This window comes from Tetrao urogallus, assembly GCF_951394365.1.
Source record: "Tetrao urogallus genome assembly, chromosome: 1".
NCBI lineage: Eukaryota > Metazoa > Chordata > Aves > Galliformes > Phasianidae > Tetrao > Tetrao urogallus.
In genome coordinates, this window is record NC_136813.1 from 13,305,071 (window position 1) to 13,319,635 (window position 14,565).

The 14,565-nt window shown below is 41.3% G+C and overlaps 1 protein-coding gene across 2 annotated transcripts in view; it reads right to left on the reverse strand.

The window, feature by feature from the left end:
- TRPC6 (transient receptor potential cation channel subfamily C member 6) overlaps positions 1-13,550 on the reverse strand; it is a gene marked incomplete at both ends in the record, with an annotated part of 91,449 nt that extends 77,899 nt beyond the window's left edge. For both annotated transcript variants that reach the window (XM_079539778.1, XM_079539777.1), the window contains one exon: positions 13,408-13,550. In XM_079539778.1, coding sequence (XP_079395904.1) covers positions 13,408-13,550 — 143 coding nt within the window. The remainder of the gene's footprint in view (positions 1-13,407) is intronic.
- Positions 13,551-14,565: the final 1,015 nt, after the last annotated feature.

A 14,565-nucleotide genomic window follows, 5' to 3' on the forward strand; every position in this document is an offset into this window, starting at 1 on the left:
TTCAGCCTTGAGGATAAAATAGCATGCTTTCCTACAATCTACAGTGGGCACCATGGCAGCATCCTTCCTTAAATTCCCAGGGCACCCACAAGCCACTTGAATTAAAAAAAAATCTACTCATGTAGATTATTTCTGGATGGAGGACAATAATTTTGGATGAACTTTCAGATCACCATGACATTGAAAATTCAGATTTTCATTTTTTTCTTAGTCAATGTTACTGTCTCCTGTGTAAACATTATGTGAATTTGTATAGTTTCTATTTTATCACCTAAAAAAATGGCAGAAAAAAATCCTCATTCCAACTGAGGAACATTCCCAAATTTACCCTGTGCTAGGCTGCACGCTGACTACAGAAGCATTAAATTAAATAAAGGTGATGTCAGTGAGCCATGAGTATAATTCAGAGGGGAGAATGTGATCTGACATCACAGAATGCTGGTAAACAGCCTTAATTGTAAGAAATTCTATTCTGAGACAGTTATGTCACTACTACCATTTCTCCTTCATCCATGCTGACCAAGGGGAGAGTCAGGTGAAATTCTGCAAAATCTTCTCTGATGTTGATTGAATATGTTGTTATGTTTTAAAAATTCATCACATTTAAGACTTTTGTATATTGGAAGTTAATGAAAATGAAAGGTCAAGCTCTTAATTACTTGGCTCATATTTGAATTTAAAATTATAGGCAAAAGTACTGCTGTGAAAGAATAAAGCTATTAGTATCTGTTCTTCCTGCCTCTGTTCCCTAATGAAGTGCAGGCATTTAATATGAAAAATATCCCTTGTAATTCTTACTTCTCCCTCCAAAAATAAGTCAGTCTAAGTGTTCTATAGTTCAGCAGGCAAGAACAAGAAAATCCGTCCATATACATATATGTCAGTTTAGCCTCAGTCAAAGCATTATGTGCAGTTTTTTCACTGCATATGATTTATTTATCATTTCTGAAATCTACATAATCTTCCATATTTAAGTTATCATCCCTGAGCTACACCACAAAGCATACAAAAAGAGGATTCAATTCACAGATTCACATTCACAGACAACAGAAACCAAGGATAATATTCTCTACACAGGCATACAAAACTCATCAAGTCAGCAGCAGTACATCTGCACGCTGTGACTTACAGATGCTCCATTCATCAACAGTCATTCTACAATACTTTAGCCACCAGTGTGATTCACCCCATCCTGGCACAGACCCGAGGAGCCGTCCTTTGGAAGGACCTGTCTCTTCCGTGCAGAGTGGAAGGAGCTCACACAACCAAGCTGGCTGCTTAGTCTCAGACAAACTCCTCAGCCTCTCCTACATCTGCTGCCTTTCTGTCACCCAAGCAGCAGTCTTAAACTAAGAGAAAATATCAGACTGCCACAGAGATGAAAGTAGGTACCAGCAGAATTTCCACATTCCAACAAACTCCATGTAGAAATCAAAAGAAAATGAAATGCTAGTGTTCCTGACATTGTTACTAACTGATGTAGGATTTGAAAACAAACCATAGATAAGTGTGGAATTTCTGTTAATTATGTTATGTTTGATCCACAATATGCAATATGTAGAAACTAATCTAGAATTTCAAAACTCATGAAATCTGCTTCCAACAGAGGTAAAGCTCAGGAACACAAAGCAATCAGAATTTGTTCCCACATTATTAGCTCCAGGAGTGCTTGTAAGGTCCTGCGCCTTCATATAAGCATATATATTGCTCTTGGGGCAATACCTGCACATGCACCAGCCCTCCAACATTCTCTTCAAGTTTCAATAAGAATAAAATCCAGATAGGCACTGCACCATATTTCCTACTGGTGAGCCCTCCTCTTCTTCATGTACATCCATGCAAATTCTGACCCTCTGAATGTACTGAGGTTTGCATGCCAGTAGTAGGAGCCAAGTCCAGTGACAGGCACATACACACAATAGTGCAGCCATCCCTGCACCAATGATTTCCCCATCAATTCCTGCAGGCAGGTCAGAAATCTTGCAGAAGCTGAACCTGGTTAATCTCTCTATAAGGTATTATCAAGTGCTCCCACTGAGAGATATGGAGATTTCTGCTGTTTTTCTGACGCGATGCAAAAATCAATAACATAGAAACCTCAGGTCGTTAAAGATCCTCAGACAGTTTTGTAAGATCAGAGTCATTAGCCTTGCCGTCCCTTTAATCTTTGTACAGATTCTTTTTTCAGCTTCCCTTCCCTTCAAGACCTGTTTTTCAACTCTGTTGCTGATTTTAGGCTGGAAGTGGCTGCGGGGTAAGAAATCCCAGCATATATTTTATATATCAACCTGTTAGGTAAGAGCATTATTATTTTATCATACAAAGCAGTGCCAAAACTTCACTGTCACATCTATTTCTGTTTATCTATCATATGCGGCTAATGGATTACGTAACTTTCTGACCTAATCCTCTAAAATTCTTTTCTGAAGAAAAGCATAAACATTCACTTTTACTGCTTTGTACAGCAAGGAGTGTTCATTCTGAGATCCCAGCTTTTGTCTGCAGACCCTGGCTCAGTTATTGCAGTCTCTTTTGTTAGTAGCTCTCTCCAAAATGTTTTACGTAATATAGACCTTTCCTTCGGACACTTACATTTCTCTCCCAGTCTAATTTTCTTTGTTATGAGATGCCAGTCCAAGACCCTTGCTATTCTTCCTTCTTCCATCTTGCTGTACTTCCTTCATCTATCCTAGGCAGTCAGATTCTGTTACAGACTCACAGCTTTGCTGGCCTTCCTGTGCCTCAAAGCAGTAACATGGGCTGTGGACAAACTTCCCAATGGCTTTGATGTTGTGCAGTTTTTTAAGATTCTGAAGTGAGAATACTGAAGTGAGGCCATATAAAATGTCAGGGAAAATTTCATCCCATCTACCTAAAAATGAAGTTATACTAACTAACTCTCATTTGCATTACCACGCTAACATGCAATTTTTGTTAATGGCCACTGCATTCTTTAATTCAGGTTTTAATGCAGAGACAGAAAGGAAAATTAAATAGTACATTGCAAGGGGAAATAAGACTTCAAAGTTCACTCGAGAAAGCTAAGAAGACGGCAGCCTTCCCAAGCAGTTTTGATAAATTAATAGGAAATTTTGTTCTAAGAGATAGAAGAAAAGGAGGGGTACAGAGAGGAAGAGTAATTGCTGCCAACCAGCAGCATGCTTTTCACATCTGATCTGTCAGATAACTTAGTTGGAGCAGGACTTAAATGTCTCAGTGGAAATTTTAAAAGTTTTACTGCAAGTATCTTCAAATATCCTGCTGCACTAGAATTGATTTAATTTCACCTCCCTTGTACAAGTTGTTCCTATACAGAGCTAGAACACATCCTAGCCTATGTTAAGAATGCAAAAGAGAGGAAGTGGGCATGCAGTGAGAGATTGCAGAATCACTGAATGACTTGGGTTGGAACAGACCTCAAAGATTATGTAGTTACCACCCTCCTGCCATGGGAAGGGCTGCCACCCACCAGGTCAGACTGCCAGGGGCCCCTTCCAACCTGAGCTTGAATACTTCTAGGGATGAGGCACCCACAGTTTCTCTGGGCAGCCTGTGCCAGCAGCTCATCACCATCCATGAACGTATATATTTGCCCTCCATTTCAGAGCTAAAAAGAGGCTAAGGATTTCTTGGTGCACTGGATTTCCTTTAAATAAGTGCAACGAGTACACTGGATGTTTATGCAAACTTATAAAAATATTATCTCCTTCATTGTGCCTGTCATAAAATTTCCACAAGCTTTAAATTACAATTTCAAAGTCTTTTTCTATTTAATACATTTGGTTAATATAGTTAATTATTGCAATTAACTACAGATCAATGAATCTAGCAGGAAAAAAGAATAAAAATGTATCTTCAACTCATGTGTGTCTTCAGTTCCAACCAATCTCACAAGTACAGATAACCAACGACAAAGTCATGGTACTTATGACATTTCATTAATAAACTTAAGAAAATACTTTCAAACTGAAAGCAATTTTAAATTAGCTTAAGGAAATAATGCTTAAAAACAAAAATCAGTAGAGCAGAACTAAACTAATACAGAAAATCAACTATGGCATTGCTAAATGGAAGGGAAAATTTATTTGTGGTCTTTGAACAAGAAAAACATCTGGTTAAGAACAACTTCCATTGTGAAGAAGGTTCATTGTGCTTTTGGAAATGATTATCAACATGAAAAGAACAGTACCATGGATCTGATCCTATATAAATCACTAAACATGATTAGAAATTCATGGAATTTGACCGTAAATATTGGCACATGAATTGCCACTACTGCAAATGGTTAAGAAAAAAAATGCAATCCACTGTCTATGATTGGCACTAGGTTCTACACCTGATAGGGTTTGGGAGTTAGAACTGCTCTTGCTGGCTCTCAGAGCTGCTTGTATTGCTACACGTGGGACAGATGCTAAGAGGTCAGACAGTCAGGCACCTTCCCCACTGCAAAATCAGAGGTGTGAAGGGCTCAGGGGGGAACCAGAAGGCAGGGCACCTTCCCACCTTGTGATGAGCAGAGGAAAGATTTTGCAGAGTTTCAGCAGCACAGACTTCCTGAGCTTTGTGATGCCAGGTTCCAAAGCATCCTTCTACAAACTGTTAAAATTATTGTCTGGTTTCACAGAATCACACAGAACCACAGACTTACAGGCATAGGAAGGGACCTCTAGACATCATCAAGTCCAATCTCGGGTTCTCTACAGCAGGTCATATGGGAAAGTATCGAGATGGGTTTTGAACATTTCCAGAGAAGGAGGCTCTGCAACCTCATTCACATGCGCACATGGCTATTACCACTGTTACTTGATCCTGCAATAGGATGGGTGCTGCAGAAGTGTTAATCATTGACACGGTCATGATTTAAAATGCTGTTGCCCTAAGAATCTCTCCCAAGTGCATTCTGACAGCTGGACTGCATGCACTGTGTCTGTAACAGGCAAAGCAGCCTTACAAGAAGTGCCGAGCAATGAGTTGCTACCACTTGGCAAGCAGATGTGTACAGAGGGTAGGTCTAATAAAGCTGAGCAATCTGATGCAGCTACCTGTTCTAAAAAAGGAGAGAAAAATCACGTATAGAACATGTGCAATATGTATGCCACAAACAAAAATCTTACAGAAGAGAAAGAACATAAATCACTTCTTAAAGATGTGAGAATCTTCCATTCTGAAAGACTTCTAAGGCAGTCAGCTATAATAGCCAGAATGTGGTGAAATCCAGCATGGGCCTAGAGGAAATCAGCCATCAGAGCCACTGAGCTTCCATGTGAAGTAGCACCAAAAGGAGACGAGAGGCAACAGATCAGCACTGCAGTCCAGATTGTCAGCTAGCTGCGCACATGCCTACTTGCTAGTTATGCTGACTACAATATGAAAAAAAAAATTAAAAAAATTAAAGAGGAGTCAAGATGTCTGTGGCTGCTGGCAGCCTTTTTAATGCCTCCTTGCTCCCAGCTGTGAGTTGAAAAGTCTGCTTGCATAACCATGGCTAAAGCAAGGATCCTCTTTTTTAAAGGAACGACCAAAAGCCTGATCAGGAAGTCTCCCATGCAGCTCAGAGGTTATAGAGTAGTGTAAATCTGTTCTAGCAGCTGATCCTCAACATGAGCCTGCTAAACATTTGGGCTACCCAGCAAAACTCCTACTACCTTCAGTGAGATCAGGGCTTAAATGAATACTTGATGTCATTTTAAGAGAGGCGCTGCTTTATCCAAAATTTAGTACCAAAGCAGCAGATGAGTTTCATAATAATTTCTCAGTCTGAATATCTTTGAAACTAACAATGCTGCATCATCAAACTTTGCAATCAGTATTCTGTTTTGTTGGTCTTTTTTCCATGCAATCTGCATACAGCATTATCCTTTGGCTCATCATCCTTCCTTCCACCTACACAAGAAAGGCCAACATAACAAATTATTTTAAAACTCCAGTTCTTTAATTTTTTCACTAAGGCAAACATTGACATCAAAACCATAACTTAATTTCAAAGGGCAAAAAAGAATAACTCAGGCCACATTCTTCTTAGCTGGCTACGGACAAGCTCAGGTTGGTTCTGGTTTAATAAATTTCATTATGTGCTGATGTTAACAGTGGTATGACTAAGGCATGACTGAAGGAATGTTTGAGCAAAGAGGCAGATATCACATCTACTTCTCACTGATTCACAACTACTGTTATTATTACTATTTGTCACTTGTATTTCATGACTACAATCCCACGTTAAAAGAAAGCAAGCCATCAACAGGGAAGGTTTCACCCCGCAAATCCACATCCACAACACTGTTGCTTTGTTCAAATTAGTTGATTTTTTATTTCTTTACCAAAATGAAGTTCCTGTGCTACAGAAAGCAAGCCACCCACACCAGCCCCACCCCACCCCTCCCCCCAGAACTTGGAGAATGCACCCAAGATGACAATTCTTGATGTGCATTGGTGTTCCACTTGCTTGTGGGTTTTGTACCCAACCTCACATCTCAAAAAGCTTATTTTTTTTTAATATTGACAAATGCCTATTTACATATATCACATTGGTGAGATAATAAAGCTGTGCTGTCACTTTTAAGAAACTGGTACCAAAAAAGTGTAGTTGTGGAGAAATGGATACAGAAAATAAACCCCAATTTGCATTATTTATCTTCACATCATATTCCATGACTTCTATTTTGCTAAAAAATAATTTGACTGTGAATTTAAATTGTCACTGCTTAGCAAATAATTATTCTACTGCAAGATAAAACCTTAAATCTATCCCACAGAACACTGAATGCAATTTAATTATCACTAAGTTTTTTGTTCACATTTCAGTATCAAAACTACCACTTAAATGCATCTTATCAAGCCAAATGCTTTAAGCCTCCTGTTGAGCAGATGTCATGTGCATGTCTACACTCACGAGTATGTATGTATGCAAACATCTATACAAGTCTGATGTTATGCACTTTCAAATTCCAGCCCTTTGCTAAGTCACTGCCACATACTGTGTCAGTTTGATGTAAGAAACCATAGAAAGTGATGAATATAGTTTAACTGCCAAAATTTTCTTTTGCCCATGTTTGCTAAGCTCAAACATCTCAACTTGGCTTGATGTGGTAGACTCACCATGCAAATTTGCTGGTACTTGGGGATACTGATTACTTGCAGGAGCCAGTTTCTATAACCCACAGCTCCTGCAGTGGCAAATGCTGCTGGAGGATGTTACACAAAGAGGACACTTGTTAGTAGTGTGCAATAGTAGGCAATGAAAATGTGTTGTACACATCATACGTGTTGTTTTACCACTACTCCTCCTTCCTCACACAAATCCAACAAGTGACTTGGAGGGAAATGAATTAAATGGATGAAATGGAAAGTCTCCAATTTCATAAAATTAGTTCCCATGGGGAGGTAACTATTACTTTTTCAGTAACTTCATCATAGTGATCCACAAACCTACCTTTTTCTTTCTGATGAGTATCAGAGAATCATAGAATTGTTTGAGGTGGAAGGGGCCTTTAGAGATCATCTAGCCCAACTCCTCTGCAATGAACAGGGGACTAATAATGTACTGTAAAAACAAAACAACAGAGACTATTACGAACTAGCGGTGTTCTTTCCTAAACTAATTTCAGCTGATCACAAGCAAGGTGTTTAGTTCAAGTATTTTGTTCCTTGTTTCAAGTCTATCTTCCCATCTGTACTTGTGGTAGGTACCTCACAAGAGCACTACTTGATATAGCAAATTTCAGCTACAAAATGCTATTTTTCTAACAGTCATCACCATTAGGCGTTACATCACCACCATGATACAAGCCAGCAAACAGCACTGCCATAAACCCATCATTTAAGCACTCGAGCGAGGCAGAAATAATTGCATGTGTGAATCTGCCACACAACAACAGCATCCTGCTCCAAACAGGTCAGTCAGGTGCTCGGAGCCCCCTTCAGCCTGACCTTTACTGTTTCCAGGGACAGAGCATCCAATCCACGGATCATAAAGTTCCTAGACTCCTCACCAAAGAAGCCAAAAGCAGACCTCAGGAAGTCTGTGAAAGGTTTCTGATGTTCACAGAAGTGTTCAATGAGTGCTGGGTCTGTAGCTCTAGGGTTGTGAGGCTACAGCTTTCTTGCTCCTGGATTCAGAGTTCAATAAATGGAGTTGGATCTCACTGAAATGCAAGATGCTTGATTCATGAATTATTTATTCATTTATTTACAATCTGATTTGGATCAGAGGAGTTGATGATTCACAGGAATACACTGAACTGTCACAGATTTTTGGGCAACCACCAAGCAAGACCCACAAGGGACAAGACCCATATAGAACTTCTACAAACAGAACCCCAGGAAATGGCCTTGGTTACAGGTTATGGTGCAGGAATGCAGTTATACAACGCTTATACAAATCCAAAAGTAGTTCTTTTCCTTTTACATTGCTGAAGAGAGGTGCGCAAACCAGAGATTGGTGATCTTACTCATCAAATTGGCATTCTGAATAACCCTGCAGAAATATTACCACAGGTCATGCGAAACTGATGAAGAAGTCTTGTCACGGTCATTGCTCTGGCACTGCAGTTGATGGAAGGAAATTCACTGCTACATTAGTGATCATACACCATGAATATGCAACTAGCAACTAAATCCAACAAATACTTAAGTCTTCACCAAAAAATGAACACGTGCCTCGGCTCACCTTTGAGAAGCAATTCTCAGGCCTTGTACCAGTTTTCAGCATAAGTTTACTGTATTTCTAGCAGCTTGAAAGCATAGAACAACCCCAAGAGAAACCTCCATCTATGAAATAAAGTGCTCTAGGGACGTACTTGAAGAGAGTATTTTGAAGACAACCAACCTGTTCCCCATCCCTGGCCAGCTTTGTTCGCTTTATGGATTAAGCTGCATGGTTAAGCTACAGCATTACCCACTATCAACAGATCCATATCTTCATACTGTCAATGAAACTATTGAAAGAGATTTTGAAAGGATGTAGGATCTCAGCAAAGGGACCAGTTCTGAAACACAGCTGCCACGCTGCACCCTGCTCCCCAAAGAGATTATGTCTAATGAAGAGTCTGGAAGATAATTTTACAGGTCATTTCAAGTAAGAGAGTTGAGGCTGCAGACAAAAATGATGCTATCATTTTTGTCAACAGCAGAAATCCTCATATTGCAGGCAGAAAAGAAATTACGTAGTGCATTATTTAACAGAGGAAGTGGTTTAGAGCATACACTGGCCTTAATAATGTCAAGAAACATTTGATTTTAAAACCACGGAAGCTGAGAAATAATCTGCACCTCAAGGCAGTTATGAATATCAGAATCATTTTCTTCCCTACTTTCATTCAATAATTTGTGTGCCTTGTTTAATTTACAACCAACATTTTAATGCCTAATTGTCCTTCTTCACATGTATGAGAAAATATATTTCTCTTCACAACACAAAATATTTCAAAATATATATAAGCAATACAATCAGATGTCTGAGTGCATGAGTGCATTCTGACTACCTCTGTATGCCAGCATTTATTCTTCAATACCACGTTTCCAGAAGGAAAGTTGACACAAATACTGTCAATTTTCAAATTCCGCTGCATATCAGTGCTCAGAGTTGGGCTAAGAGCTGAAAATGCACTTGCCATCATTTTTTCAAGTACAAAACTGGGGTTTTTTTACCCATGAACTATTTGCAAAACAGGGAGAATTTATGCACATTTTTGTACTTCAGCAGGTGATCTTCTGACTTACATGTGGTAATGCATTTTTCAACAATTGGAGAGCAGGTTTAATAACTAGATGGAAGAAATCTACTAGAAAGAGTGTTTCCTTACATAACATTTTTAATACACAATTTTTACATTCCTAAGAAAGTAACGTTATATTTTGGAAATCATTCTGCAAATTGCCTGAGAAGTGTCTTTCCTAGCAAGGTTCTGAAAAGCATGATATTTCAGCACAAATTCCCACTAGACCCTCTTGCTGAAGTCTTGTACACAGGAAAGTAGTACCTAACCCAGACACGGTAAAGCTGTTCTTTGGAAAGAGTGGTGCCGATCCTATTCGTTCAATACGACCTATGATGTTATGTAAAAGTACAGAAAGTCAGAGAAAGCCTCAAATATGTAAGTAATTCTGTCAGGTCTCTTGCTACTCACAGAGTCAGTTAACAGTGACAGGACAGTATTTCAAATATTTTTCCAATTTACATGCAATTTAGTGATTAAGTATTACATTAATAATCATTTACTACTAAGTATTTAAGTATACATACACACAAATACGTGAAAGTATTTATACTGTCTCAATCTAAATGTAAACAAAAACAATAAATCTATGCTGTTGAACTCACTGATACACCACCATGCCAATCAGGCTGATCACAGGCAATTATTCCTATTTTAATACAACTACACAATTTTAAAATTAATGAACCATCTAAAAAATCTTCTCAAACAACAAAAAAAAAGGCAAACTTGATGTTTTATTAAACAGTCATTTCCTTTTACAAAAGGAGTGTATATGAAGGCTCGGGAGTAACATCACTGAACTAAAGTGGTAGTAATTGATGGATTAGGGCTTTAGCAGCACATACAAGAAATGGTTCTCTTAAAATATTAATTTTAAAATCCAGAAACTACAGGATTCAAGGCAGTGTCAAAGAGATGCATGAAAAACACGTTCTAGAAACAACACATGCAGTTAAATCAGCATAAGCACTAAATGACTATGCAGGAAATTCCTCCTTGGTATCAGCCCACAGTTTAAGCAGGAGCCACCTCATGCCATGTTATACCACTACGTGTGTTACCCTCTCATAACAATGGAGAGGAGGCACACTGCAGATCTTCTGGACCTCAGCTGTACTCTGCATTCCTGTTCTGCATTAATCACCATCATACAAGATGTTCCTTGGGCATTTTTACATGTGCAAATGATGCCCATCATTTTCCAGTTAGTTTGAAAAAAATATCCATAGCAATTAGATGCACCAAGAAATAATGGAAGTGAAATGCAAGCAGCTTTAGTTAAAACATTTTAAAACACCAGCTGATGTGGGTTATTTTCATGTGCTCGCTTTTAAGCATAGACATAATATCCACGTTCAGGTGACATACAGCTCTGTCTCAATGGACAGACTACACCAAACCTAACCCAATGACCACCAAAGATTCCTACAAGCATTTTCACAGAAAAAACTGGCACCTCACAGCATGATCAGTTCCTAGGCCACCACAGGTCTGGAGAAGTAGCTAAAGAATAAACACCAATCACCTATGTATGGGCAGACTTAATAGGATATGCGTATTGAGCTCAGTTAAACTCAAAGCAAGTGAAGCACTGATTTTACGTACCCTATTTGTCTGGGTAATACAGTCTTTTCATTGGTAGTACATTCAGAATCTCCAGAGACCTTATGATTCTATGGATATAAGGTAGGTTCATATAATATACTTTACCATAACAACATCATGAAATACCAGTCATTTGAAAAATGAAGCAAAAAAAGTAAGCAAAGAGAAGTATTCTTATTGCACGCAGATCACAAAGGTTATAAATCGTACATCCTAAACACAGTCTATCTGATCTTGTTCTCAGCCATGTGAAGGCCACTGGTAAAACTAATTGGTTCTGGTTCTGGCTCAACACAGAGATATGCAAAAAGTATTTAATCATGACAGGGAAGGGGGGGAGAAGAAGAAAAAAAAAAAAAAGAGAAAAAAGAAAAAAAAACAGTATAGGAAAAACTTAGAATATCCGAAGTTGAAAGGGACCTACAAGGATCATCGAGTCCAACTCAGTACAGGTGGTTACTTTAGGCAGTATAAAATTCAGAACCTACACTTAGTAATTGCTATGTCCTACAGGAGCCCATAATCATTGTATTCATCCCTGCCAGCCTAAGAAGTCCTCCTTGGTCCTGTGGTCCTGTGCAGACACTGTCTACAGCTGCCCTAAGTGTCTTCTTAGAAGATGAGAAGCCTACAAACCACAGCTTCCCCATGCTTACTGTGCAACTGAAAAACAAGCGTAGCAACATCAAGGTTCTCTCAAGGATTCTTCTTGGTAACAATTACAGATGAATTTGAAAGAGGCGCAGTCCTCAAAGTTACATCCACCCTTAGATAAGGTAGCATCTGTTTGGTCTTAAAGACTGATGGAAACAGTTCTGAGAGGGAGAAACACCAGGGTCCAAAACCTACTTGCAAAGTACAGTCAATCACTAAGACCATGACATAACATAACCTGAGACAGATGCATGCATTTAGTGCTACTGAAGCTCGACAGAGCAACTTGATTAGGACGTTGGCTTCCCTCAAAGCCATTCAGAGATGAGGAGAAGTGATCTCCACACCTGTGTGCTGGACCAAGAGCTGCTGGCATGGGCTGATACTGACGAAGTGAAAATGCCTGCAGCCCACACCTCTTGCAGATCTTGTTTTAAGACACTATTTAAAACATTTAAGCAAGATCGTGGAAACATAGAATCATAGCACTGCAGAATCATAGAATCATTTTAGTTGGAAGGGACCTTTAAAGGTCATTTAATCCAAGTCCCCCGCAATGAACAAGGACACCTACAGTTAGAGCAGGTTGCTGCCTGCCCTTCAACATCTCCAGGGATGGGACATCCACTGCATCTGTGGGCAACCCGTCCCAGTGCTTCACTACTCTTATCATAAAACATTTTTCCCCTTAAATTCCATCTGAATCTCCCCTCTTTTAGTTTGGAACCATTTCCAGTTGTCCTATCACAACAGACCCTGCTAAAGATGTATCACAGCTGTACAACTATTCTGAATGAGTACACAGCCAAAGAACACTTCAGAGCTGAAGTCCATGTAGTCAGACCCTGTACTAATTAATCACCATTCAGTTTTTCTCAGGAAACCACTCATCAGCTGCTTTCATATATTTTGATGTGGGGTTTAAGCCCGCTGTACAGTAACAGTCTATTACAGCTAATGACCACACAGATTTAGAGACACTTGAAGCAGCACAGCAGAGAACCCTCACTGTTTCTTGTTATCCGCGCGATGCCGGGCACAGCGGCACCGGACAGCACGGAACCGGAGCGGCTCTGAACATTGAATGCCAGCTGACCCGGATTTTAACAGCCGTTGCCGAAACTTTCGTTATTTGTGTTCCATTTAGTCCTCACTGCGTATGCTCGTGCGCCTGACTTCACACGAGATCAGCTACCCAGCAAAACTTAGGAAGCCCCATCCCGCGAGGCTGAACGACCGGGACAACACGCTCTAAGGAGACGAGGGCTTGGCGAACGCGGCCGCGATGAGGGAACACCGCTCCCAGAAGTTAACATTTCCGCGCTGTACCAGCCCCATCAGGCAGCGCTAATTGCGAACCAGAGCGGCGCGATCGCAGCCCGCTCGGCTCAGCGGCGGTCCCGCTCCCCCAGCCGCGACCCCCGGCACTCACACGGGGTAGAAGGCGTAGGGCGGCAGCGCGCTGTCCTCGCTCGGCTCGGCGTCCAGCAGCAGGTAGTCCTGGCTGTCGTTCCGCCGGGCGCCGGCCGCGGGGGAGCCGCCGTTCCGAGGGCCGTAGGGCTGCGTTTGGCTCATGGTGTCCCGCGGCTGTGCCCGGGGCCGCGGGCTCCCGCCGGCTCCCTCAGCGCTCGCGGGCTCCGCCCCGCCGCCCTTCCCGCTCCTCACGGCTCCGCGTCCCCCGGCGGAGGGCGGGCGGTACGGAGGGCCCCGCCGAGACCGGCGAGGGGTTACTATGTCAACCGCTGCCCTGGGAGGCGGCGCGGGGAACGGAAAGTTTGCTGCGCGTCAGGCGGCCCGAGGGGAGGGGAGGGGAGGGGAGGGGAGGGGAGGGGAGGGGAGGGGAGGGGAGGGGAGGGGAGGGAAGGGGAGGGGAGGGAAGGGAAGGGAAGGGAAGGGAAGGGAAGGGAAGGGAAGGGAAGGGAAGGGAAGGGAAGGGAAGGGAAGGGAAGGGAAGGGAAGGGAAGGGAAGGGAAGGGAAGGGAAGGGAAGGGAAGGGAAGGGAAGGGAAGGGAAGGGAAGGGAAGGGAAGGGAAGGGAAGGGGGGAGACACGGTGGGTTCCTGATGGAGGAAAAGAGAGAAGAAAAAGGGAAAAGGAAGGAAAAGGGGGAGGAAGAAAGGGGAAAGAAAGGAAAAGGGGAAAGGAAGAAAAGGGGAAAGGAAGAAAAGGGGAAAGGAAGGAACGGGGAAAGGAAGGAAAAGGGAGAGAGGAGTTCTGCTGTTACATGCCACTCGTCTTTACCCTCTTTCAGTTGTGTCTTTTTGATGTTCTCATGTTACTAAAGAAAATTGTAAGAGCTGAAATATACTAAACAAAATTTTCTAAAAAAGGTAGTGAAGAAACAACGTTTGATCTGCAAGCACCTCTCAGTTATCAAACATAATAAGCTTACTATTTCGTTCGGTAATGTTTATAACACGTAGTTAAAATGAGTGTATTCACATAAAACTTTTCCTTCGTTTCTGGCAGTGTTCTGATCTCACAACTATTGCTGCTATCTGTATTTGGGTATCACACAGCCCTGTACTGCTCGAGAGCACGCACCTTCCCCTAATTTGGTGGAAGGCTGAGAAGCCAACCAGCACCATCCT